At 38.6% G+C, this 27,862-nt stretch overlaps 1 protein-coding gene across 1 annotated transcript in view; it reads right to left on the reverse strand.

Annotated features, from left to right (window-relative positions):
- LOC118763023 (A disintegrin and metalloproteinase with thrombospondin motifs 7-like) overlaps positions 1–27,862 on the reverse strand; it is a 206,659-nt gene that overhangs the window by 144,540 nt on the left and 34,257 nt on the right. The window contains exons 5-8 of the mRNA XM_036502187.1: positions 27,062–27,209; positions 12,687–12,871; positions 10,179–10,265; positions 3,535–3,638 (exon numbers count right to left, since the gene is read on the reverse strand). Of these exons, the coding sequence (XP_036358080.1) occupies positions 3,535–3,638; positions 10,179–10,265; positions 12,687–12,871; positions 27,062–27,209 (524 nt within the window). The remainder of the gene's footprint in view (positions 1–3,534; positions 3,639–10,178; positions 10,266–12,686; positions 12,872–27,061; positions 27,210–27,862) is intronic.

Below are 27,862 nucleotides of genomic sequence, written 5' to 3' on the forward strand. Positions count from 1 at the left end.
AAAGAGAGGAAGGAGTCTAGTTGTTCACGGGAGAACGCAGACGCACCGATACAATCATCAATATAACGACTTATAGTTCGGGAGTGGGGCCTGTGAATCTTGAAAATATTTGGGCCTCAACATAGCCAACGAACAGGTTTGCATAGTTGGGGCCCATTCTCATTCCCATGGCCACTCCCGAGAGAGCTGTTGGTAAATCTCCCCCGTTAACTAGAATCCGTTGAGGGAGAGAACAAGTTCGGCCAGATGAAGAAGTGCGCACGTCTCAGGTTGGGGGTTGGATCGAAGGTCTAGGAAGTGTTTGAGGGCAAGAGTCCTTCGTGGTGTGGGAACACCGTATATAGACTCTTGATATCAAGAGCGAAGCGAAGTTTAGAGGGGCTGGGAGGGAAGGAGAAAGAGTTGAAAAGACAAAGAACATGATTAGTGTCGTGGATGTGTGGTGGAAAGGAAGCCACTAGGGAGGCAAGGACACGCCCGAGGTATTTAGAGATGAGTTCAGTGGGACAGTTACATGCGGGACGATGAGGCGGCCAAGGTTGTTGGGTTTGTGGATTTGGGGAAGGAAGTAAATAGTGGAGATGCAAGGAGTGCGAACAATGAGACTGTAGGCTGTGGGAGGGAGATAGGAGGAGGAGATAATGTCATGGATAGTGAAGGATACCGTCTGTTGATAGCTAGGCGTGGGTTGGAGGGCAGAGAGCAGTAGAAAGAGGTGTCTTGAAGTTGGCGGAGAGGTTCAGCCTTGTAGAGAACCGCGTGCCATACCACCACGGCTCCACCCTTGTCGGTCGGTTTTATGATAATGTCTTTGCGGCGTCGGAGACATCGAATAGCCGAGAGTTCGGCTGGGGAGATGTTCAGATGTCGAGGATGCCTGCGAAAGTTAAACCGGTCACAACACGTTGACAGATGCCTGCAAAATGATCGACTACTTGGAACTGGCCAGGAGTTGGCGTCCAGTGGGATTGTCGGCGGCCCAGGTCGGTGGAGCAATCCTCTTCGTTAGATGCAGGTGGAGTGTTGTGAAATAGTGCATATAGCCTGACACGGCGCACAAAGCTATTCAGCACGAGTCTGAAATTTGCTACTGGATGGAATGAGGAGAATAAAGCGCAGACCTCTACTGAGAAAAGAGCTATCCACCTGAGAGTAAGGAAGATCAGGAGGAATGGTAACAACAGACTGAAGTGGGAGTGTGTAGATGGATCAGATATGGGAGGGGAGTGGTAGTGGAAGGCTGGGATGAGAGAAAGGAGGAGTAAGTATGTGTGGGGGTTGGAGTGACGGAGGAGTTGAGGTGAGGAGAAGAGGGAGTGTATGGGAGAGGGAGGGGGAGGGAAGGAGTTGCGGTAGTGACATTGGATGTGATGAAATGGTGGAGTGAGTGGAGTTTACGTTGTTTAATGCGAGCGAGAAATTAATGGAAGAGATAATTTAAATGGATTATACAACGTAAAGTAGAGTGTGCATAGGAGGGTGACAGAGAGGCGAAGATGGAATAAGCGAGAGGGAGAAGGCGGTCGATGGTGTGTATTTTGGGGAGATTGGAACGAATGGTGGTACGCATAAGGCGGTAGGAAGTAGTACAGAGTATGGATAGGATGGCTGAAGCAGAGTAGAGAGTAAGGTGGAAATTGAAGCAGAAATCTTTGGAAATGAAGCGGTGGTGGAGGCAGCGACTGAGAAATGAAACGTAGCTAGAGAACCTTGTTTTTTTGAAAATTAGTAGGGAAAGATTAATAGCTTGAAAGCAGCGGAGAGGGAGTGTAGAAAGGTGCTTCTTTAGGCGGTGGTGAAGGTAGAGAAGGAAAAGTTTGTAATGAGGCATGATTGAAAAATGAGAAAAAAAGGGAGAGAGAAGGTAAAGTAATGACGTATGGAGTATAAAAGGTCGAAAAATTCAAAAGGCAGAAGGAGAAGAAAGGAAGAGAAGATGAAAAAGAAAAGAAAGGGAGAGAGAAAGAGGCAAAGTAACAACGCACAGATGTATATGTATACATACATACATACATATATATATATATATATATATATATATATATATATATATATATATATATATATATATATATATATATACATGATTGACCAACATTATTGATCGCTAGCTCTAAAATTTCCAAATTTCCTCATATTCCTTTCTGCTGAAGAGTGTAGGCTCGAAATGTAAAAGACTCTCTCACCTTCCCGAGCGTTAAACTAATAGACCTCTATGTTGTTTATACACCTGTCATTGTCTTTTGCTTTTCTGTAAATTTCAACTATATATATATATATATATATATATATATATATATATATATATAATATATATGTAGGGAGAGTTTACGAAAAAAACAGAAGACGAAGACAGGTGGTGTACAAAACAAACAGATGTATTAGTATAACGCTCAGGAATAGAAAAAGTCTTTTACGTTTCGAGCCTACGCTCTTCTACAGAAAGGGACACAGAAAAAAACAAGGAGAGAAAAAAATGTGTGTAGTGGCTAACGATCTATCATGGCGTCTGACTCGAACAGAAGGGTCACGCACGAGAAGGAAAGTAGGGGAGATAACAAAGTAAAGATGACCCCCAACACGAAGGTGCGTATGTGTATAAGAGAGTATGTTTGTGCATGTGAAAGAGGGCTGGTGGTCTGGACGTGTGAGTGTATGTATGTGTAGGTGTGAAAATGTGGGGATGGGAATTGGTCAGAGCTGGTGTGTGTAATGTTGTATGGTGTAGTGTGGTGTGGTGTGATGTTGTTGGGAGGTGGGGAGGCGAGAGTGGGAAAAGCACGGGTGGGGTGTAGGTTCGTCTGAGGGTGGGGGTAAAGTTGGGGTTTGTGGGTAGGCAGAGGGTGGGGGTAGAGGTGGGGTATGTGAGGAGAGAGAGGAGGAGAGAAGAGAGAAAGAGAGTAAGAGAGAAGAGAGAAAGAGAGTAAGAGGGAAGAGGGAAAGAGGGGAGAGAAAGAGAGAAGAGGGAAAGAGAGTAACGGTGAAGAGAAGTAGGAGTGAAGAGAAATAGGAGTCGGGTCAAGAGAGGAGAGTTGGGTGGGAGGAAGGAGGGAGGGGGAGAGAAGAGAGAAGGAGAGTGAGGGAGCAGAGAGAAAGAGAGAAGAGAGAAAGAGAGTAAGAGAGAAGAGAGAAAGAGAGTAGGGGTGAAGAGATGTAGGAGTGAAAAGAAGTAGGGGTCGGGGAGGAGAGTTGAGCCCAAATGGCGTAAAAGAGTGAAAAGAGAAGATTAATCCCTGTTCACGGCGCAAACGGGAGTCCGGATAGCCTCTGTGCAAGGACAATCCGAACACAGACAGGTGTTGCAAAGAGTGACCGGTGGAGGGGAAATGGCGTGAAGCCGGGAGATTGCAGGGCGGGTTCGGGGGGAGAGAGCGGATGCACGGTCCATGGAACGTGCTCTGGCAAGGGCAATACGAGTATACATCTGCAGTTGGTTAGTATTTATGACATAATCATTTGTAATACAATATCATATATCAGGGACTAAAAATTTGTATAAATAGTCAAGAGTTAATCTAAAGATGATATATTTACTTTGATAAGAGCATAGCATGATCAAATCGAGGAATGTGAAATCGCTGCCAAGCACAGAATGAATATAAGATTGAGTCTAAATTCTTTTCTTTGAAGTGTTCCATCTGAAAAAAATATAAAAATGAAAGAAACAAATTATGAAAAATATAATTCTTTACCTAAATGGGTTTATATCGAACGACTGTTTTCAAGTATGGGAAGAGTACAGCTGTCATCTGAGTCAGTTATAACGATTGTTCCACCCCACTCTCTGAAATTGTTTTCGTTCTATGAAGGAAAATAAGGCTAGAGAGGAAGTGCCTGTCATCGGATACATATGGTAAAAGATTGGAGCAAGTGATATGCATGTTGGGAATGAAAGGTCTTGCATGAGTGTAAACCATTCGTTTTATTTTAATAAATTTTTAATTGTTCATTTCTATGTATTTCTATATGCTTCCCGACCCCATGTTCATTTTGTACCATGCCCTCTATATTTGACCCTTGTGGCTCGAATAAAATACTTATACTTAATGCAAGTTTTGAAGAGTACAGTTCGATTTTAACAGTTATTTTTTCAAAACTATTATGGAAGTTACAAAGGAACATATTTGGCATATTTTGCTTTATTAGTTCATTAAAGCCAACAATTCAACAGAAAGTGCGAGGAATATTAATGCAGTATATGGGTATCAGACAATAACCATAAGCAGTGGTTCTAGAAATTCTGAGCCGGATAGACTCCAGTCTAGAAGATGAGCCTCATCCTGAAAAGTCTGTAGCGCTCGACGAGACCATCCTGCAAGCTCTGGTGGAACAAAATCTCATCGTAGCTGTTGAGGAACTAACAGAGAAGCTTGGATTAGGGCATTCAACCATTCATCGACATCTGCATGCCATCAGAAAAGTGAGCAAATTTGGGTCAATGTGTTCCTCGCAAACTTTCCAAGTCCAATTGTGCGCAGAGAGTGAATATGTGCTCTTCTTTGCTGTCACGTCTCATGAATGAACCATTTTGGGACCGAATAGCAACTGGTGATGAGAAAAATGGGTTCTCTATAAAAAATTCAAGCACCAAAGACAGTGGGTAGCGAAAGGAGAAACACTGGCACCACAAGCTAAAGGTCTTCACCCACGTAAGGCATTGGTGTCTATTTGGTGGGATATGAAAGGTCTAGTCCACTTTGAACTTTTAAACCCAAACCAAATGATAACAAGGGATATCTACAGCAATCAGCTTGAGCAGCTTAAGTCAGCACTAGAAGGAAAATGACCATCTTTGGTTCCAAGACGAAAGGTGTTCTTCCATCAGGATAATGCTCGGCCACATACAGCGAGGATAACATTCCAAAGGCTGGAGTAGTTTGAATGGAAAACGATACCCCACCCACCATATTTACCGGACATTGCCCCATCTGATTATCCTTTATTCTGCAGTCTTCAAAATTATTTGGATGGAAAAAATATGATTTCTGTAGACGAGGTTAGGTCAGTACTGGAGGAGTATTTTTCGTCACGGACAAGTGAATTTTGGAAGAGGGGCCTTGCAAGTCTACTAGACAGATGGAAGAACATTGTAGAAAATGAAGGAGAGTATATTTTAGATTTAAAAAGGACTTTATCATAATTTTGAAAAAAAATAGTATAAAATATTATTTTGGGGATGACCCAATAAGATATATGTATGCGTGTGTGTGTATAATACACACACACACACACATATAGTCCCAAAAACACAAAGAAAAAACACAAGAAAAAACAACAGCGCAAGGACGTGATACATGCAAAGTATTAACAGATGCTCAGGGAAGGAGAGAAAGTTAGTTTTACATTTCGAGCAAAACTCTTCTTCAGAAAAAGGAGACAGGAAAGTCCAAGAGAAAAAGTAGATGGGGGGGTAAAAACCGCCAACAATCCACGTGTAGTTATATTTTGAAATGAAGTAGCCAAATGCCTTGGTGTGCAGACCGCCAAGAGCACCAGTAACACCGTACAAGCCTGATATATATATTGTTATATTTTGGGATGGTCATTTATTATTTTATTTTGGCAAACAAACACATGCACTATATATTCATTCTTCACAAATATATAGAGCATGTATTTATTTGGCAAAAAAATAAAAATGACCATCCCAAAATATAGCAATATCTATTTCAACACACATTTTCATATCAAGACTCTTACAAAGCAAATACAAGCGTTCACACGCTAGAAAAAAACTTCTTCCAAAAAGAGGTTAGTAACATCCTCATAAAAGATTTCATAACATTTTTTTAAAAAATAATTTTAAAATAAAAATTTCCTTTACACTTCAAAAACTGTATTAAGTAATCCTCACAGACTTTCATATATATATATATATATATATATATATATATATATATGTATGTATATATGTATATTACTTAATATACACAAACATGTCTTTATGTGCTATTAATAGTTTCAGATATTGAGAAATACCTAACATAATCATCAGACACAAACCACATATCATAACTAACTAAATTTAAGACTATTAGTAGCACATAACATTCATTGTGTATATTAAATAATATTTATCTCTCACCAGATGGAATACATTTTTTTGTTGATCTTACCATCACAGAACAGGTTCAAAATCTGATGTCATATATGTTGATTTCAGTAAAGCATTCGACAGAGTCAACTACAGCAACATATTGTCAAAATTGTCAAAGATTGGAATCCATGGAAAACTATTACACTGGATTGAGTATTTCCTGGAGAACAGAACATAACATGTGATCAGAGGAATCCACTCAAGCTCAGCAAAAGTCGCCAGTGGTGTCCCTCAGGGTTCTGTCTTCGGCCCATTTCTGTTTATTGTCTATATTAACATTTCAAGCAACATCAATCACAGCAAAGTGAAAATATTTACCAATGACTCTCAGCTCCAGAAAATTATCAACAGAGAAGAAGACTGAACTGAATTCCAGTCTGAGCTACATGCTGTAAGCCAATGGGCAGACAAAAACAAAATGCGTCTAAACAAGGGAAAATAAGAACTGATTCATTTTGGAAAAAAGATTATGCTAAAACAACCATATTCTCTTCCCTCAGGGGAACCACTCATAGTATCTAATAATATCAGAGTCCTAGGAGCAACTGTTGTAAACAATCTCAGCTGGAGTGTCCACATCAACAATAATGTCAATATAGCTCATGAGATGAACTCTTGGAATGTAAGAACCTTCTGGTCCAGAGGACAAGGTGTCATCATTTCTCTTTTCTCCTCCTTTGTATGGCCACACCTTGGATACTGCTGCCCTCTGTGGTCTCCACACACAAAACAAAGCATTTCAAAAATTGAATCACTCCAGAGGGCATTCACTAAAAGAATTAAAGGCATGACTGATCTCAATTATTGGGACCACCTTAAAACATTGAAACTCTATCCTCTCCAGTGCCATCATGAGTGATACATCATTTGCACAATGTGGAGAATATACCACCAGTATTGCCCAAACAACATCAGCATTAGTTCCAGAAGGCTAGGACTACAAGCCATACATTCTCTACCAAATTCAGGATCACAACACATAAATACACTGCAACCCAATTTCTTTTCCTCAACAGGCCCTGCCCGATTCAACTTTGTCCTAAAACAAATCAAAGAGGAAAAAGATTCCATCACATTTAAATGGAATCTGGACAAATTTCTTCAAGGGATAACAAATAAGCCACCTATACCTGGATACAACTCACTCAACAAGAACTCCCTACTTGAATGGGCCATGATACCACAAAACTTGACTTAAAAAGGATTTAGCAAATCCTATCAGGTAGCGCTATTAAGTTAGACATGGCCTGGGCCACTCTAAGTCATCTAAATTATATATATATATACATATACATGAATGTATGAGTGTATAAATATATATATTACTGAAGCAATGGCGAAGGACCGATATCTCTGGAGATGTGCTGTGACTGCAAAGACCCGGGATGCTTCTGGCACCAGTTCCGCATAGCCCCTGCCCATTCAAAGTACCTTGGATCCCAGAACATCTCGCTGTGCTTGAGGAGACCTATTGAGTCAAGTGCATGTACATGAACATTGAAACAAACATCAATGGAAATAGTTGTGATACCAATGCTGGTGGCACATAAAAAGCACCATCCGAACGTGGCCGTTGCCAGCGCCTCCTCGTCTGGCTTCTGTGCCGGTGGCACATAAAAAGCACCATCTGAACGTAGCCAATGCCAGCACTGCCTCGACTGGCTTCTGTGCTGGTGGCACATAAAAAGCACCATCCGAACGTGGCCGATGCCAGCGCCGCCTTGGCTGGCTTCCGTGCTAGTGGCACGTTAAAAGCACCAACCGATCGTGGCTGATGCCAGACCCCCCTGGCACCTGTGCAGGTGGCACGTAAAAAGCACCCACTACACTCGCGGAGTGATTGGCATTAGGAAGGGCATCCAGCTGTAGAAACACTGCCAGATCAGACCGGAGCCTGGTGCAGCCCCTGGCTTCCCAGACCTCGGTCGAACCGTCCAACCTGTGCTAGCACGGAAAACGGACGTTAAACGATGATGATGATGATGATGATGATATATATAAAAGTAAATAAATGGCACAACGAAGCACCGATATTTACTGGTAAATAGCGAACTTAATAAATACGACGCTAATGTATAGCTTCACTGCGTATGTACTAGTAAAGATGCGTGTGTGCAACAAACATGAAAAAAAAATTGTCTTACCTCTAGGAAGAACATCTGAAAAATAAAAAACCTAGAAACGGATAATGCAGTACCGGTTTCAGACTCTTCGAAATACGTTTGCCAACGTATATTTGATTTGTCTTCATCAGCTGCATATACCTCGACAACATTTCAAATGTTGCCACATCTATGCCAGTACACTCGTCTGAACACCAAAACGTTAACAGAACGAGAACAGTGAAGAAGTTAAATGAAAATAGTAATGCAATACGAGAGTATTGCTTTCCAGTAAAGGATATCCCGTGAGGGTAAAATTATACATATAAAAGTAAATAAATGGCACAACGAAGCACCAATATTTACTGGAAAATAACAAATGTAATAAATACGACGCTAATGTATAGCTTCACTGCGTATGTACTAGTAAAGATGCGTGTGTGCAACAAACATGAAAAAAAAATTGTCTTACTGTATAAATACATATATCATCATCATCGTTTAATGTCCACTTTCCATGTTAGCATGGCTTAGACGATTTCATTGAGGACTGGCGAACCAGATGGCTGTACCAGGCTCCAATCTGATCTGGCAGAGTTTCTACAGCTGGATGCCCTTCCTATCGCCAACCACTCCAAGAGTGTAGTGAGTGCTTTTACGTGCTACAGGCATGAGGGCCAGTCAGGCAGTACTGGCAACGACCATGCTCAAGTGGTGTTTTTTATGTGCCACTTGCACAGGAGCCAGTCCAGCAACACTGGCAATTATCTCACTTGAATGTTTTTCACGTGCAACCAACACAAGTGCTAGTAAGGTGATGCTGGTAACGATCACATTTGAATGGTGCTTTTTACATGCCACCAACATGGAAGCCAGTTGGCTGCTCTGGCAGCTATAATGCTCAGATGGTGCTCTTAGCGCTCCACTGTCACAGGTGCCAGTCATCAAATTTGCAAATTTGATTTGATTTTGATTTCACTTGCCTCAACAGGTCTTCGCAAGCAGAGTTTAGTGTCCAATGAAGGAAAGGTACACATAAGCGGGCTGGTTACAACCCTGGCATGGGCCACGGCTTATGGTCTCACTTGGCTTGCCAGGTCCTCTCACACACTGTATATTTCCAAAGGTCTCAGTCGCTAGTTATTGCCTCGGTGAGGCCTAATGTTCGAAGGTCTTGCTTCACCACCTCATACCAGGTCTTCCTAGGTCTACCTCTTCCACAGGTTTTTTTCTCTCAATTAGTTTCTTTAGCCAAACTGTTAACTTATGGGGACATAAACACACCAACACCAGTTGTCAAGCAGTGATGGCAAACACAGACACAAAGACACACACATGCTTGCACACACACGCACACACACACACGCACACACACACTCACACACACACATATGACAGGCTTCTTTCAGTTTCCATCTACTAAATTTACTCACAAGGCTTTCACCAGCCCTAGGCTATAGTAGAAAACATTGCCTAAGGGTGCCATGCAGTGGGACTGAACCTAGAATCATGTGATTGGGAAGCAAATTCTTGTCATACAACTGCATATTTGTGTGCATACACACACATATATAAAATGTAGGTACAGGGTCTTAAATTTTAGCAAGAGAAAGTTAGATGGTTAAGTGAGTGTCATTATTTCACTAGTACCCCAGAGGGATGAAAGATTAAGTTGATCTTTGCTGGATTTGAAATCAAAATGTAAAAAGATAGAACTACAGAAGGCTGTTGGGCAAATGCTCAAACATTTCTGCCAATCTGTCAACAATTTGTTTTTGGTCATAACATTTTTTTCAAAGATATCTTTTTAGAATAAAACTTAATAAAACAGAATAGAGAACAGAATACAATAGAAAGAGAATAGATTGGAATAGAAAATAATATAGAAGAATAGAACAGAATAGAGTTTACTTGCATCTCAATAACACCAACAACAACAATATTATCATCTTTTTGTGGATATGCCCTATATTACTCACCGGGTCTTTAACAAAGAAGACAATCTTCTTTACTTGAATGATGATATGGAGATCACTAAGTTTCTCTTTCCAGTATTCATACTGAACCTTTGCAGAGTATAAGAAAAGAAAAAAGAACGAAGTCAATTATTAGTGGCACATTACCAGCATTTTGTTTCAATGTTGTATTGTACTATGGAATATATCTATAGGTTTTAATCAACACTGCATCTAGTGACAGATGTAGTTGACACCTCTTTACATACAATATCTTTCTGAATAAAAAAAAAATGAATGATCAACTAGACTAGTTTCATTCTTGTGTTTGGATTTCATCAGCAAGTGAATACCTTTTTGGTCCATGAACATATTGGTTATAACACCATTATTACTAAGTGTTTATTATATCTATTCATAGGATACTATTAAAAACCAAAAGATATACCCTGTAACGCAGTATAACTGCATCTTTTATCTTTTACTTGTTTGTCATTAGGCTGTGACTATGCTGGGGCACCACCTTGGGGAACTTTTAGTTGAATGAATCAACTCCAGTACTTATTTTTTTATTGGTCACTTTTACCGAACTGCTAAATTACAGGGACATAAACACACCAACATTGATTGTCAAGCAGTGGTGGTGGGGCTAGCCACTCAACCTTTTTCTATTTTCTCTCCCTGTTTATTTCTGTGTTCCTTTCTATCTATTTTTTTTTTGTAAATTCTCACAATATATATGTATATATATATATATATATATATATATATATATATATATATATATTCTCACTATATATATAATTCCCACTATATATATAACTACTTCTAGGTATCCCCCCTGGCATTTGATAGGGTCTATTTTCTGTACATTTCTAGTTTTTTGTACCTGTATGTCTGCCACACATGATGACTCTTTTCCTTGTTAACCTTCCTCTGTTGTTACTATACTTTCATATACATACATACATACATACATACATACATACACATGCACACACACACTCATACATGTGTGTGTGTGTGTGTGTAAATACATACATACATATATACATACATATATATATATATATATATATATATATATATATATATATATATATATATGTATATGTATATGTATATATATACATATATATATTTATATAAATATATGTATATATACACACACACACACACTCAAGACATCATAATAGAAGAATAGAGAATTATACATCTTAAATTTTCTTCATTAAAGCATTATTCTCATTAAATTCTAATCTGGCACCTGTTTCTGCTTGATAGCAGTAATGTACATTTAGTTGATTTAAATTTAAATGAATTGCAGTACATATAAATCCGAGTTAGACATTTCCATGCAGGTTTCTTCAAGGTTTTACCCATGTGTGTGGGCGAAACAAATTGAAGATTCTAGTCGTAGATAGTCCTTCTTAAAGTATATTCTTGGTGAGGGACCATAAAACCTCAGGGTACAGGATAGTATCACTTAAACTTATGATATTAAGTGAACAGATTATTTAATACATTTAATAGTATACAGGTTCTTAATTAGATGATCAAGATGCATTCACACAGTGACTGCTGATAATGAAGATAATATGATACAATATAAGCTAAATGGACAGAAAAATTCCACTCAGACAACTAGGTTTATATACAGTATATCTCAACTATCTACTAATGAGGAGTTATTCAAGAATAATGAGAAGTACTGCAATAATGCTCAAACTGAAGCTTGATATAGGCATAAAATATACCATATCCTTAAAAAGGAAATTAAAGAACATATGAATAAGGTTAATATTATGAATCAAATAGACAGAAGTAATAAAAAATGAACATAAAACAGAAAACCTTGACATGAATAATGGGATTTCCAGACATTGTGTTGAACATCCCAATAATACATATAGTTGCATAGTGGGTAATGATATGATTTTAAGTAAAATGAAGAAATAGATTTAAAAATCAAACAAACAATAGACATTAACTATAAATTAATTATAAAAAAAAAAAAACAATCCAAAAGAAGACAATATTTTTGAGTTGCAAGGTGGCAAGTTGGCAGAAACATTAGCACGCCAGGCAAAATGCTTAGAGGCTTTTTATCTGTCTTTACGTTCTGAGTTCAAATTCCGCTGAGGTCAACTTTGCCTTTCATCTTTTTGGGGTCGATAAATTAAGTACCAGTTGCATATTGGGGGTCAATCTAATCAACTGGGCCCCCTCCCCAAGAGTAGAAAAGAATATTTTTAAGTTGCAACTCAGCATCCTAATATAAGACCCAACAAAGACATATTTTGAGGAGTGGCTGTGATCACTAAATTAACTCCAGTACTTAACCAGTATTTATTTTATCAACCCAAGAAGAATAAAAGATAAGGTCAGCTCTGGTAGAATTTGAACACAGAAATTATAGTGGCATAATCAGTACCACAAAGCATTTACTTGGTACTCTACTAATTTTATCAATCCACCAGCTTAGTGTTTTTAATTATTAAAAATATCCATCAATCTAATAGAAATACTTACAGCATTATATTTGATGACCACAAAATCTATCTTCTGTTGCAAAGACATCAAATGATGTTCCTCTTCCAGAGACTTTGTTAAAACAGAATCTACATAAACAGCAATTTCTATTGTCAAACTTGTCAATCCTTCTGATCTTTTGAATATTTTCTTGTAACTCTCCCTGTTTTCTGGTGAGATGGGATCTAGGACAGATTAAATCAAATTATTTTATTTTTATTTTTCAATTTACTTGAAGCCAGCATGTTCTGTTGGATGTCAAATGTTAGTATGCATGTACATCAAAACGTAAATGTTTTGAGAGAGAAATTAGGTAAAAGAGGCATCAGATGTAGTGTGCTAGAGAGAAGATTGCATTGATATAGTCATGTGATGCATATGGATGAGGACAGCTGCATAATGAAGTACCAATTTCTATACATGGAGGGAAACTGTGGAAGAGGGAAAAAACAGGAAGACATGAGATGAAGTGGCAAGAAATGAGCCACACAGAGATGACAAAGAACTGAGATAACTGGTGATACACTGTGCTTGAGAAGATCTGCCCAGCAATGTAATATCCAATAATACCCCTCTCTCTCCTACAACCCACCCATGCTCACTACTGATGTCTCCTCTCCCAATCCTCTCATTCTTGCTCATGTGTACACCTACCTGCACACCATATATCTCTGTTAAATCCCTTCCTCCTCCAACTCTAGCTCCCACTCTCCTTCAAAATCTTGTGAACTCACCCATCTACCCACCCTCTCCAATCCCTGGTCCACATCTCTATACATACCAACGTCTAACTTAGGTATATGGCCCCTGCTCCCCTTTGTTACATTTTCACCATTTTCCACACCCCTCTCTCTCTCTCTTTCCCAACTGAGAAAGCCATGTCTTTCTTCTAATGCAAGACACCTTTCTATCACTCAATACTATTCCCCCCAGTAGAATGGTGTCTTGTCCTGCAAGTTTCTTGATGACCTCACTGCTATTGATGACATGGAAAAAGTACCCAGTACACTCTGTAAAGTGGTTGGCATTAGGAAGAGCATAGAATCCATGCCAAAGTAGATACCAGAGCTTGGTGATGTCTTCTGATTTTCCTCTGTTCCTGTCAAACTGTCCATCCCATGGCAACATGGAAAATGGAAGTTAAATAATAATAATAATAATAATAATAATAATAATAATAATAATAATAATAAGGCCTGATCCAATTTGAACTAGCTTACAAAACAACCACAATTGGACTGGCCAAATATCTCGAAATATCGAATGACTGGATGCTAAAGCTCGTGGAAAATCACGAGAGACGAAAGAAGCTTCATTCTATCATAAAGGAAAGCAAAAAATTTGCTATTGATCTCGTGCAGGATACCCAAACTGAACAACCCGAGGGAAGTACGGCAACTATTGTTGCAAAGAAAGTGAAAATGATGGCAACGAAAAAAGCGCACAAGCAATTGGCTGATAGGTGGGAGGAGAAACCTCTGCACGGCAAATATGTGACCCGCAGCAAACAAGCTGATGTTGACCAGAAGCAAACCCATCAGTGGCTACGGAGCTCAGGGCTAAAAGCAGAGAGCGAAGGTTTCATCCTGGCTGCTCAAGATCAAAGCCTATTAACCCAGAACTACCAGGCCAATGTGATGAAAAATGGAGCAGACCCAAAATGCCGATTCTGCAACGACATGATTGAAACAGTGGACCATCTAATCTCTGGATGTAAGGTCTTAGCACCAGTGGAGTATAAATTAAGACATGACAGAGTTGGCCAATATCTACACTGGCTAATAAGTTGGCATTACAATATCAAAACTGCCGACAAGTGGTATAATCACCACCCTGAGGCTGTAACTGAAGGAGAAAATGTAACCATTCTGTGGGACTTTCCAGTACATACAGACCGAACCATCAAGGCCAATAAACCAGATATTGTTGTGAAAGACCAAAACAATAAAGTTTGCTTATTGATCGACATGAGCATCCCCTGTGATCATAATATCTCAGCGAAAGAGTTTGACAAGCTCAGAAAATATAAAGACCTACTCATTGAAATTGAGAAAATGTGGCATCTCAAGGCGGTTACAATACCAGTGATCGTAGGAGCACTAGGAATGATCAAGAAGGGAACCGAAAATTATATGAGAATGATCCCTGGCTTACCATCCCTGCAAGAAGTGCAAAAGATTGTCTTAACTGGTACATCACACGTATTGAGAAGAGCATTGTCGATGTGAGAACTGTTGCTGCTCATGTATTTTAATTTAAATTTAAAAAAAATTTTTTTTTAAATAAAAAAAATGAACGAACTATTGAGTTTGGTTTAATGGCCTACCAATGTATACTATGAGTTTCTTTGCCCTAGGAGTCGGGAAGACACTCGGCAAGAAATGGAAGCAAATTTGAAAGAAGAAAAAAAAAAGTAATAATAATAATAATAATAATAATAATAATAATGAAATTATTGTATACAGTGCTAAGGTGCACCACAACTTGTCAGAAAGTGCGTATAAAGTGTATGCAGTAATGTACAAATGTCTGGAAAGCGAACAATGTATGAGTCAGATACATGCTTGTGTGTGCATGGAGGGGAGGAAATCAGGTGTAGTGTTGGCGAATCTCAGAAAGCATGGAAGTTTTGAAGGATGCAGTGCTCCGACAACTAACAACCGATGCCGGCAGTTTGTTCCATGCTTCAGCAACTCTCAGCGTGAAAAAATGTTTCCTAAAGTCATGGGAGCTGTGCTGTTTCCTGACTTTGTAAATATGTCCATGGGTGTTAGACGGGTGGAGTTTGAAAAGGTGCCCAGAGTTATTGTTTGTAAGATGGTTGATAATTTTATGGGTGTCTGCCAAGTCAGCTGCCAGACGTCGGAGTTTCAATGGGTCCATGCCCAGGGAAGTAAGGCGTTCAGAATATGGCAAATGCCTGATGGAGGGTATTCTTTTGGTTGCACGTCGCTGAACAGCTTCCAGACGATTGATATCCTTGGCAAGATAGAGGTGCCAGACCGGTGATGCAAATTCCAGGTGAGGTCTTACCATAGCTATATAAAGCCACAGATAGATAGTCGGAGAGCGACTCACAAAGGATTTGGTGTGTGATACCAAGATACCAAGATACCCTCAGCCTTCTTGACAATTTTAGCGATGTGTTTTGTCCAACACAAATCACTGTCGACAATAACACCCAGGTCACGTTCACACAAAGACTTTTTGAGATTAGTGTTGTGGAGGGAATAGGTGGACGCTGGGTTTCTCCTCCCAAAATGCATGGTGGTACATTTGTCCACAGCCAGCTTGAGTTGCTAGTCCATGATCAACTGCTGCATTGTGTCCAGGTCTGCTTGCAATAGAGATCTATAATGTACAGGATCTGACCTCTTTATTTTGAGGTACAGCTTGATGTCATCTGCATATTTCAGCACTGTGGCATTTGATAATAATGATGATGATTTTTAACTATCTATTAAATCTAATTAGATAATACATTTATCATTAGGTTATGGCATGACTGAAGAATTTAAAGTATGGTGAAACAAAATCATTTTCAATAGAATAGCTTTTCGTTATATACTAAGGTTTCAATTTAAAGACATTTCTCACACCCAAATCATTCAGAAATTGTCATTAAGCTAGGATTGCTCTCATAGTATAATGTAATACATACTACATCATTATCTCCCTTCAATCTTTTACTTGTTTCAGTCATTAGACTGCAACCATATTGGGGCTAGGGCACCGCCTTGAAGAATTTTCAGTCGAATGTATCAACCCCAGATCTTATTTTTTAAATGCCTGGACTGAATCCAGAGCCATGTGGTTGAGAAGCAAACTCCTTGGCACACAGCCACACATGTATATATCATATTTATATACATATATATATATATCACGTGATCACTGTGACCGACCAGACCATCAGATGTTGCTACACATCGCTGGTCATAATGCGTTTGCATTGTTTTAGCCTTCAAATGACACCACCCCACTGGCTAAGCAAGCAGGCCAACAGAAGAAAGAGTGCGAGAAAGTTGTGGTGAAAGAGTACAGCAGGGATCACCACCCCCTGCCGGAGCCTCGTGGAGCTTTTAGGTGTTTTCACTCAATAAACACTCACAACACCCGGTCTGAGAATCGAAACCGTGATCCTACGACTTTGAGTTCGCTGCCCTAACCACTAGGCCATTGCACCTCCACATATATATATTAAGATTAAAAAATAAATAACACTGATGCAAAGTAACACCAAATATATATATATATATATATATATATATATATCATATTTATTACGTTTATATATTTGTTGTGCAAGATTTTTTATGTGAAATCATATGTTGAAACAGATATTGTTGTATTTCGGAATGGTCGTTTTGCCAGTTTAGCCAATAAAAACACACGCACTATATATTTGGTGTTACTTTGCTTCAGTGTTATTTATTTTTTACATTAAACTTAATCTTATTTCAGCCAGAGTTCTTTTGTCAAACTCCTGTGACCGCATCAGTGGTCCTTTGCTTTCTTCTTTCTTATTTGTGTCTCTCCTTACTAACCGTCAGCCATTTTGTATTTCTATTGTATGTGTCTTCATTTATGCATGCTTATATCTTTATGTGCGTCTATGTTTAGTAAATAACTATATACATTTAAAAAGAAATTTTTTTTTATCATTATTACTATTATTACTAGTATTGTTGTTATACATACATACATACATACATCCAAGTATACGTAATAATAATAATAATAATAATAATAATAATAATAATAATAATAATAATAATAATAAGTGGATGTAAACACATGAACAAAATAAGAATAAACAAAAACAAATTACATGAACGTATATAAACAGAAGATACAAATATTACAGGCATTCCCACCCCCACACACACACACTAACTAAACATAGACGCACATAGAGATATACGCATGCGCAAATGGAAACACATACAATAGAAATACAAAATGGCTGACGGTTAGTAAGGAGAGACACACAAATAAGAAAGAAGAAGGCAAAGGACCACTGATGCGGTCACAGGAGTGTGACAAAAGAACTCTGGCCGAAATAAGATTAAGTTTAATGTAAAAAATAAATAACACTGAAGCAAAGTAACACCAAATATATAGTGCATGTGTTTTCATTGGCTAAACTGGCAAAATGACCATTCCGAAATACAACAATATCATATTTATTATATATATATATCTGAGACCCCTTCGGTCATGACACAGACCATGGGATTGCACCTAGAAAGTTACCCTCCCAGGCACAAATCTAGGCAATGTTGTTTATGGAAGACCAGCAGTTGCCCATGCATACTGGCCTCCCTTCTCCACTCCACAAGTGTTATCTAAGGGAAAACAAGGGCCAATACAGCTTGGCACCTGTGACATTGCAACTCATTTCTACAGCTGAGTGAACTGGAGCAACATGAAAGAAAGTGTCTTGCTCAAGAACACAACACACAGCCCAGTCCGGGATTCAAGCTCACAACCTCACGATTGTAAGCTCGCCACTTTAGCCACTGAGCCATGCACCTTCATGTATATATTATCTGAAATGGGTATACCCACTCTACTGACAGATGTATGGGTGCATTTTTTCCTTGATTTATGGTCTCTTAGATGACTCACGCATGTATATATATATATATATATATATATATATATATATATATATATATATATATATAGCAGCATAGCCCGGCGTTGCCCGGGTATGTAAGAGCCCCTAGTAGGCAATGACTAATCCCAATGTAGTCCTTTCCCTCCAAGGAACGAAGGTGCATGTGGACGTTGCAATGTCTTGTCTTCACTCGAATACTTCTGTATATATGATGTTCCTAGCTGTCCCTTTGGGCGAAAACATGAAAACATCATTGCGCCTCCCAATGCGTGAACAGCCCATGTAGAGTTGACCGTGGGCGAAGCACTGTTCGCCCAAATGTAACCCAGCGACTTGTAGCGTTTGGCCTTGGGATTTATTGATGAACATTGCGAAGCAGAGTTTAACAGGAAACTGAGAACGCCTGAAGTGGATTGGTAGATCAGCGCCCGACGGTTGAAGGTGCATCCGTGGAATGAAGACGTCCTCTCCCTTCCCTCAACCGGTAAGTATTGTGGCCGTTATTAAATGTGGTGCCAAATGTTTCACAACCAAACGTGTGCCGTTGCACTGTTTAGGTGGAATCAAATTCCTGATGAGCATAATGGACGCACCGACTTTTAACTTCAGGATGTGTGGCGGCAGGCCTGGCGGTTCAAGTGAATTCAGGAATTCAACAGGATAATCGGCAAGCTGGGCGGGGTCTGCTGTCCTATCTATAGATTTGTAGACGTGGACATCACCAGGAATAGCTTCAAGTAGCTGGATATTGATGGAGTTGACGGTTGTATTTTTGGGTGCGAGAATAGCTCTGCCTGCCAGCCATTTTAGGTCGCGTAAATTGTTTTGTAGCTCCATCAGGTCAATACAATATGTCTGCAAATATATCAACAAAGGCAGCGATGCTGCCATGTTCAGCATCCAGAGGACCACCAGTCGCGACGAAGTGTCCAACTACTTGGCTGGCCGGTACCTCAGCAGCAACGAAGCATTTTGGCGCATTTACGGCTTCCCGCTCCATCAGAGACACCCGGCTGTGGTGCAGCTTGCTGTACACTTGGAAAATGGACAGCAGATTTACTTCACAGAGCAAAGTGCTGTGCAGATAGCCACCAGCCCTAAAGACACAACGTTAACTGGTTTCTTCAAATTATGCCAACGTGATGACTTCGCTCGAACGCTTTTGTACCCACAGGTCCCATCGTACTTCGTGTGGTCTAAAAACACCTGGGTTCGACGGAAATCCGGCAAAAACGTCGAAGGCTTCCCAGGCGTCAAGTTTGACTCCTGCCTGGGTCGAGTTTACAACATCCCGCCAAACCAGCAAGAATGCTTCTACTTCCGTCTCCTTCTACATGAGGTCACTGGTCCAACAGGTTTCGGCAATATATGTACCGTCAATGGGGTTCTGTGCGACACCTTCAGGGAAGCATGTATGAGACTTGGCCTTCTAGAGGATGACTCCCAGTGGGACGCCACGATGGCAGAGGGTGCTTTACTGACGTTTGGGGTGGTAGTTATAAAGAAAGTGTAAACAAAAAAAGTATTCGAATAACTTGCGGCTGCAGCAGCTATTAGCAGAAGTGGCAGTGTTGGGGGTGAAGTCTCGAATGTAATTTCTTCCTGGTAGGAATTGGTTGGATCGAATTATCGATAGCTAAAAAGGTCCAGTTGCGTCCCCTAGATAGTCTGGTTTGTGTTTAATACACAAATTGGTTTGCTATGTGTGCCACATATGATTTAATTAACCGATTTTTTCCAATAATGTATCCTATTGGAATAAAAAGGGCTATATAGCTCCTTGGAGCAGACATGATGCTCACTGTGAAAAAAGAAAATTCCTGCCAATTTGTGAAAGATATTGTCAAAAATATGTCATCTTGAATTTGAACGCGATTTCCCAAAATGGCATGATTTTATCGATTGTTTCTGATGGTAAGGTATTGCATGGAAAACTAACGTCAGAATTGAGTTTCTTAGGGTGACATTAAGCTTCCCCATGAGTTTTGTGAAAATCGATTGCAAGTTGCGAAAACTACCATAGATAATGTGTTGCATATAAAAAGCTTAGATTCTCGACCCCATGCCGAGTTTATCGATTTTGTAGGTTGCAATGTCTTCTCTTCACTCGAATACTTCTGTGTATACGATGTTCCTAGCTGTCCGTTTGGGCGAAAACATGAAAACATCATTGCGCCTCCCAACGCGTGAACAGCCCACGTAGAGTTGACCGTGGGCGAAGCACTGTTCGCCCAACTGTAACCCAGCGACTTGTAGCGTTTGGCCTTGGGATTTATTGATGAACATTGCGAAGCAGAGTTTAACAGGAAACTGAGAACGCCTGAAGTGGATTGGTAGGTCAGAGTTAAAAAGGCCGAGTTGCGTCCCCTAGACAGTCTGTGGTTTGTGTTTCTGATTCTCGACCCCATGTCGAATTTATTAATTTTTTTCAGAATTGGGTGAACTTTTCAAAATTTTCGCTGCGTTAGTTTTGAATTATGACATTGGGCTATGTGTGTGTCAAGTTTCATCAGAATCGGTTGAAAGCCGTGGTCAGAGTGAGGGTACAACCAAACAGACACACAGAAACACACACAGACAAACTGCCGTTTATATATATATATATATAATCAAAATAAGCAACAAGGATATCCAGAGGTAATGCAGTATGATCATTTCATGCGACTCCATTTAATTGAACAATGCAAATATTACATCAGTTTTAAAATGTAGAGCAATCTTCAGCTGCATAAAAATATAGAATTTAGTTAAATTCAAAGGATTCATTTGTATAGTTATTCTATTAACCAAAATTTTGGATATCCTTGTTGCTTATTTTGATTGTAATCACCCCATTTTGAATTATATGGATAATTCCATACCAAATTCTGATGCCTTTAACTTAAGTACCATATTCAACTGAATCTAAATTTTACTGAACTATATATATATATATATATTGATTCAGTTCAATACGGCTTAAAGTTTTACTGGTCTTTAGCAGAAGCCTGTCTCTTTCAGGCTTTAGATGGGCTTCTGCTGTCTCAGTTAAAAATCTTTCAACCTCAATACTAACACACCCATCTGCCTTTTTTGAATTTAGTAGACGCTGGTAGTTTGATTCTGCTTGCTGTTAACATGCTTCTATTTGCCTACTATGAGTGGTGTTGGACGTAGTGGATGTTTATTTTGGTACTATCCGATTTTTGATCTGTTCCTCATGTTAGGCTGTACATGAGAAATTTTATTATCTGATTTTCAATATTCGGTGTTCTAGAGACATACAAAGACTTCCCCACATATATTCATGTATACATGCCCATATACACATACAGATATACTCACAGATACTTTCGTACATATACAATTACTTACACACATATATATACATACATATGCATCTCTCTGCATCCCCATATTCATACATATGTACATATATACATATATACATATATATACATATATATATATATATTATATATATATATATATATAATATATATATATATATAATATATATATATATATATATATATATATATATATATATATATATTATATATATATATATATATATGCACATACACACACACATATATACACATATGCATACGTACATACATACTCTGATTCTGATTATCAAATACATTCTTACATATACATACACACACATACATTTATTTACATGTCCCATGACATCACCATCATCATTTAACGTCTGCTTTCCCTGCTGGCATGGGTTAGATGGTTTGATTCAAACTGGTAAGCCACAGAACTGCACCAGGTTCCAGTCTGATTTTGGCTTATGCTTTTCATATATACATATATTGATATACGTGTGTGTGTGTGTGTGTATATATATATATATATATATATATATATATATGCAAAGAAAGAGATGCACGTGCATGTAATGATTCTGCAAAGAAAGAGGTTTTCGAAATTACATTATGAAAGACTGCTGAATGTAGAGAATGAGTGGGAGGAGGAGAGTCTGCCAAATGTTGATTCAAATGAGAGACCAGCTACCTGAATCAACAGTTCCATGGTAGATAAAGCAATTAAGGATATGAAAACAGGAATCTCCACTGAGATGCTTAAAATATCTGGCAGTGTGGGTTATGGTCTAGTTACCAGTATTGTAAATCAGATAGTTCACGAAGGAGTCATACACAATGACTGGTGTAGCAGCACCATAGTCAGCTGTTACAAAGGTAAAGGTGATGTCTTAGATAGAAATAATTACAGAGGTATCAAATAGCTGGATCAGGTGATGAAGGTTACGGAAAGAGTCATAGCCCAGTTAATTAAGGAGAGAGTTGATTTAGTTGAAATGCAGTTTGGTTTTGTGTCGGGAAGAAGCACCCTTGATGCTATATATATATTTCTGGTGAGGCAGCTGCAGGAAAAATACACAACCAAAGATAAACCTCTGTACTTGCCCTTTGTTGGCTTGGAATGGTTGGTGTTAGGAAGGGCATCCAGTCATGCAAAACCATGCCAAATCAGACTGGAGTCTGGTGCAGCCTTCCAGATTATGAGTCTGGTCAAACCATTCAACCCATGCCAGCATGGACAATAGACATTAAATGATGATGATGATGATGATATATATATATATATATATATGATAGGCGCAGGAGTGGCTGTGTGGTAAGTAGCTTGTTTACCAACCACATGGTTCCGGGTTCAGTCCCACTGCGTGGCACATTGGGCAAGTGTCTTCTACTACACCCTCGGGCCGACCAAAGCCTTGTGAGTGGATTTGGTTGACGGAAACTGAAAGAAGCCCGTTGTATATATGTATATATATGTATGTGCGTGTATGTTTGTGTGTCTGTGTTTGTCCCCCTAGCATTGCTTGACAACCGATGCTGTTGTGTTTATGTCCCCGTCACTTAGCGGTTCAGCAAAAGAGACCGATAGAATAAGTACTGGGCTTACAAAGAATAAGTCCTGGGGTCGAGTTGCTCGATTAAAGGCGGTGCTCCAGCATGGCCACAGTCAAAATGACTCAAACAAGTAAAAAAAAAAAAGATATATATATATATAGGCACAGGAGTAGTTGTGTGGTAAGTAGCTTGCTTACCAACCACATGGTTCCAGGTTCCGTCCCACTGTGCGGCACCTTGGGCAAGTGTCATTCTACAGCCTCAGGATGATCAAAACCTTATGAGTGGATTTGGTAGATGGAAACTGAAAGAAGCCCATCGTATATGTATGTATGTTTGTATGTATGTATATATCTATCAATCTATCTATCCATATATCTATGTGTGTATATATGTTTGTGTCTGTGTTTTCACCCCCACCATCACTTGACAACCAATGCTGATTCGTTTATCTCCCCATAGTTTAGCGGTTCAGCAAAAGAGACCAAAAGAATAAGCATTAGGCTTACAAAGAATAAGTCCTGAGGCCAATTTGCTTGACTAAAGGTGGTGCTCTAGCATGACCACAGTCAAATGACTGAAACAAGTAAAAGAATAAAAGAATATATATATACATATATGTATATATGTATATACATATGTGTATATACATATATGTATATGTGACTGCTAGGAAATCTTTCATCCAGTTCGATAACAAGTTGTGGGTCCGTAGAGATACCCCTAATGCGTTTGATGTACTAATGGGAAGTACAGACAGCGCCCAGATAGCCGATTTGGTCGGAATTTATATTCTTTATGAAATGGCTGACCAATTCCCGGACATCTGTGGAGGTCTTTATCGCGACGATTGTCTGCTTTACCTCCAAAACGTTTTAAACCAAAAAATACAGAAGGTTAAGAACAGATTAGTTAGGTTTTTTAGTAGAATGGGCTTGCGCATAGTTTTTGACGATGAATTAACTAAAGCCAACTTCTTGGACATTACCCTCAATCTGCAGAATAACTCATACTTCCCTTATCATAAATCTTCCACTAATCTTAAGTATATCAGCATTTTCAGTAATCATGCCAAGCCAATTACCGATAATTTAGTTAAAAACATATCTCTGAGTCTGTCGAAATTATCTGCTAATGTTGACATCTTTAACCAAAAGGCAGACTTCTATAATGCCGCCTTGTCAAGAGCCGGTTATAAGAAGAAAGTGTCATACATCAACCCAGAACATCTACTTCTCCAGATAGTAAAGTTACTCGTAATAGGAATAATGATTTCAATTCTAATAGTGCCAGCAACCCTGTACATAAAATAAATTCTTTATGGACTAGGGAAGGTAAGTGCCATGCAACCCCAAATATCCAACCCAGAAATTTTCCCCTTACTATCACAAACAACACTAAGAACAATTCAAAGGCCACAAAAAACTGTATCTGGTTTGTAATACCTTTCGGAAAACAAATTAAATCGAACCTTCCCTTACAGTTCCGTGAAGCCGTTGCTAGGAACTTTCCCACAAATTCTAGATATCATTCTATTATCAATTCACACAAGGTCAGAATAGCTTTCTCTAACACTAGGAATCTTTCACAAATTATATCTTCCCACAATACCAAGCTGCTAAACAAAGATTCTTCACCCAGGAGTTCCAACACTAATCTTGCTAATTCCAACCCATCATACAATTATAATAATAGAAATAGTATTAATAGTAGCAGCATTAGTAGCAGCAAAGGTGTTAACAATGATAATATTAATAATAGTATTAGTCGTGATAATAACAATGGTAGTGTTGATGGTAACAACAATAACAGTATTATTGTCGGTGGTATTACTGGTTGTAATACCATTAATAATACTAATAATAATAGAAATAGTGTAGTTGTTAGTGCTAATAATAATAGTAACAACAGTAATAACAATAAAAACTTCGTCTCGATCTCGGACAACCCTAACAGAATTAAATTTTTGTCCAGTAATTCTAAGATTAAGAATGCTATTTACCAGTGTAGAATTTCTTCCAGTACCGATGTCTTCTTCTATATAGGAGCTTCCACTTCCCAGTTATCCAAGAGAATTTCAAACCACTACTCAACATTCAGAGATAGTAAAAAACGTCATAGCACAGGGCTAAGTAAATTAGTTTGGCGTCTTAAAGACAACAATATAATTTTCAAGTTAGATTGGTTCATACTGTCTGTATCCTTTCCTTTTGATAAAGGCAGGAGATTCTGTAACATTTGTAACTCTGAATTCTTCCATATTCTTTTCGCTATGGTTCCCCTAGTAAACACACTCATAGAAAAATCGTACAAATGTAAACACTGGCAGAAACACACTTTCTACTCATATGAATGATAACGATAGTCACTGTGGTTTGAAAATTAGCTTTACGTCCACCACACTGCTATAGAGAAATTCTTTCCTAAGCCTTCGAACATTCTTTCAATCAACGTACCCTTCCCTCTTCACTTGTTCCCTAACTATTATTCCTTTATACCTTCCCTTCCTACTATCTATCTTTGACATCTGTCTCTCTCTCACACACACACACACACACACACACAAATGCAGTTATACACACACACAAACGCACGCACTCATCAACACAAGCACACACCCACACATTTTCATACATACAGCAAACATACTGTTCCCTTCTCTTCCTACTATCTATTTTTAGCATCAATTCTTCTAACGGTTTTTTTTAAAGAAACACACTCATTATCGCTTTGTTTACCATGTAGGCAATCATCGAAATTTTTGTTTGTCTTGTTGTCGAGAGAGGCTCCCTTGCTTTCCTGATGAGAAGATTGCATAATGCACCCTTTATTCCTTTGGAATGAGAACATGCTGACTTCGAAACATGTGTCGAGAGTAAAGGAATTTTGTTAACATCTTCGTTCGACTCCATTCTTTCATTTATTCATATATATATATATATATATATATATATATATATATATATATATATATATATGTCACATGGCATTCATACCAGTAGCACGTAAAAGCACCCATTGCACTCTCAGAGTGGTTGGTGTTAGGAAGGGTATCCAGCTGTATAAAACCATGCCAAATCAGACTGGAGTCTGATGCAGCCTTCCAGCTTACCAGTCCTGGTCACACCATCCAACTCATGCCAGCATGGACAAAGGACATTAAATGATGATGATGATAATGATGATTGACATAGACATATGTGTGTATGTGTGTGTGTGTGTGTATATATATATTTACAATAGAAACATTAGTGTTCGTATTGTACTAGATATTCCATATGTGTTGATCTAATGCATCCAAAAATAATGCACAGTTATATATAATTATATATAGAGTGTAAGCAAACTAGCAGTTGGATTTATGTTTATCAATACATGTGTGCAAATGTGAAAATGGATGTAATTAATTGTTTTATTAGACGAATTTATTAAGGTTTTCAGATTCAATAAAAAATTCCCCTTTGATGTTCAGACAATAAGTCAACTGGTTGAGTGACAAGTTATATCTGTGATGGCCTTCGAATACTTGATTATCAAAGCGAGCTGTCTAGCCACTTTATTTATAGGTGATACAATGGGATGGAAACTTGTATTGGATTGTCAAGCCATAACGGAGCTACCTTCTTTGTCAAATTCAGTACTCTAATGATTCAAACAATTCACTGCATTACACACACACGCTTTCACCCCCACATCCCCACACACATTCACTCCCACACTCTCACCTCCACCACACACACACCTATTCACCTCCACACACATTCACCCCACACGCATTCACGCCCCCTACACACACACACTCCCATGCACACATACAGACATCACCATAAGATACTAGACTATTTTAGGTGATTGTGAACAAAAGGCCAGCAAATATTTACCTGTTTTAATATAACCAGTTGAGTAATTCATTTGTCTCTTTGCAATTAGAATTGGTTGGTCAAAAGCTGATCTTCGATGGCGATGAATAAGATGTTGGGGCAAACTTTTCACCAACATTTCAGTTCCATTTATCATCATAGCTCCTTCCTAATAGATAAAAATATGCTATATTGACAATGTTATCTTTAGACATTGATGTTAGTAACAAATTAAGAACTTTTGTTTGTGTTTTTCAGTGTATTACTGTTGTGATTATTGTTGCGGTTGTTTAGTCTCAAATGGCCCTAATACAGAAAACCTATTATCAAAGGTCTTCCAGCTATGAATATCTCGTCTTTTTTTTGGACTAGTATATCTTGGACTTTATTATCCAATGTGCCCTTGTTTTATAATGGTAGGATATGATTCAAGAGAAATTTGGCTACTTTTTCTAGTAAGTTAAGTGGTATCATTTTTGGTCCGCTCTTCTATGTGAAGAAAATTGTGTTGCTTCTAAAAATCTCATCATCTTAGACTGCAGCTAAAAAATGGCAGCCCACTATTCAGAAAAGACTCACCAACACAATACAACCACATGACCCAGCTATGACCACTTGGCCATCAATGTTCTCCATCTTGCTATTCAACCATGACTACTACATAGATTTTGCTTCTTTAAACCATAACACTCTGTGCCTCCCCAACCTGCATTTTTATAGGCAGCCTTAAAGTGTGACTACTGAACAGTTATTGTTGTACAAAGAAATTATCCTATATTTTAAGAGACAGAGGTTGTCATGGATTGATCTATTAAGTTTGTG

This window comes from Octopus sinensis, linkage group LG4, assembly GCF_006345805.1.
Source record: "Octopus sinensis linkage group LG4, ASM634580v1, whole genome shotgun sequence".
Lineage (NCBI taxonomy): Eukaryota > Metazoa > Mollusca > Cephalopoda > Octopoda > Octopodidae > Octopus > Octopus sinensis.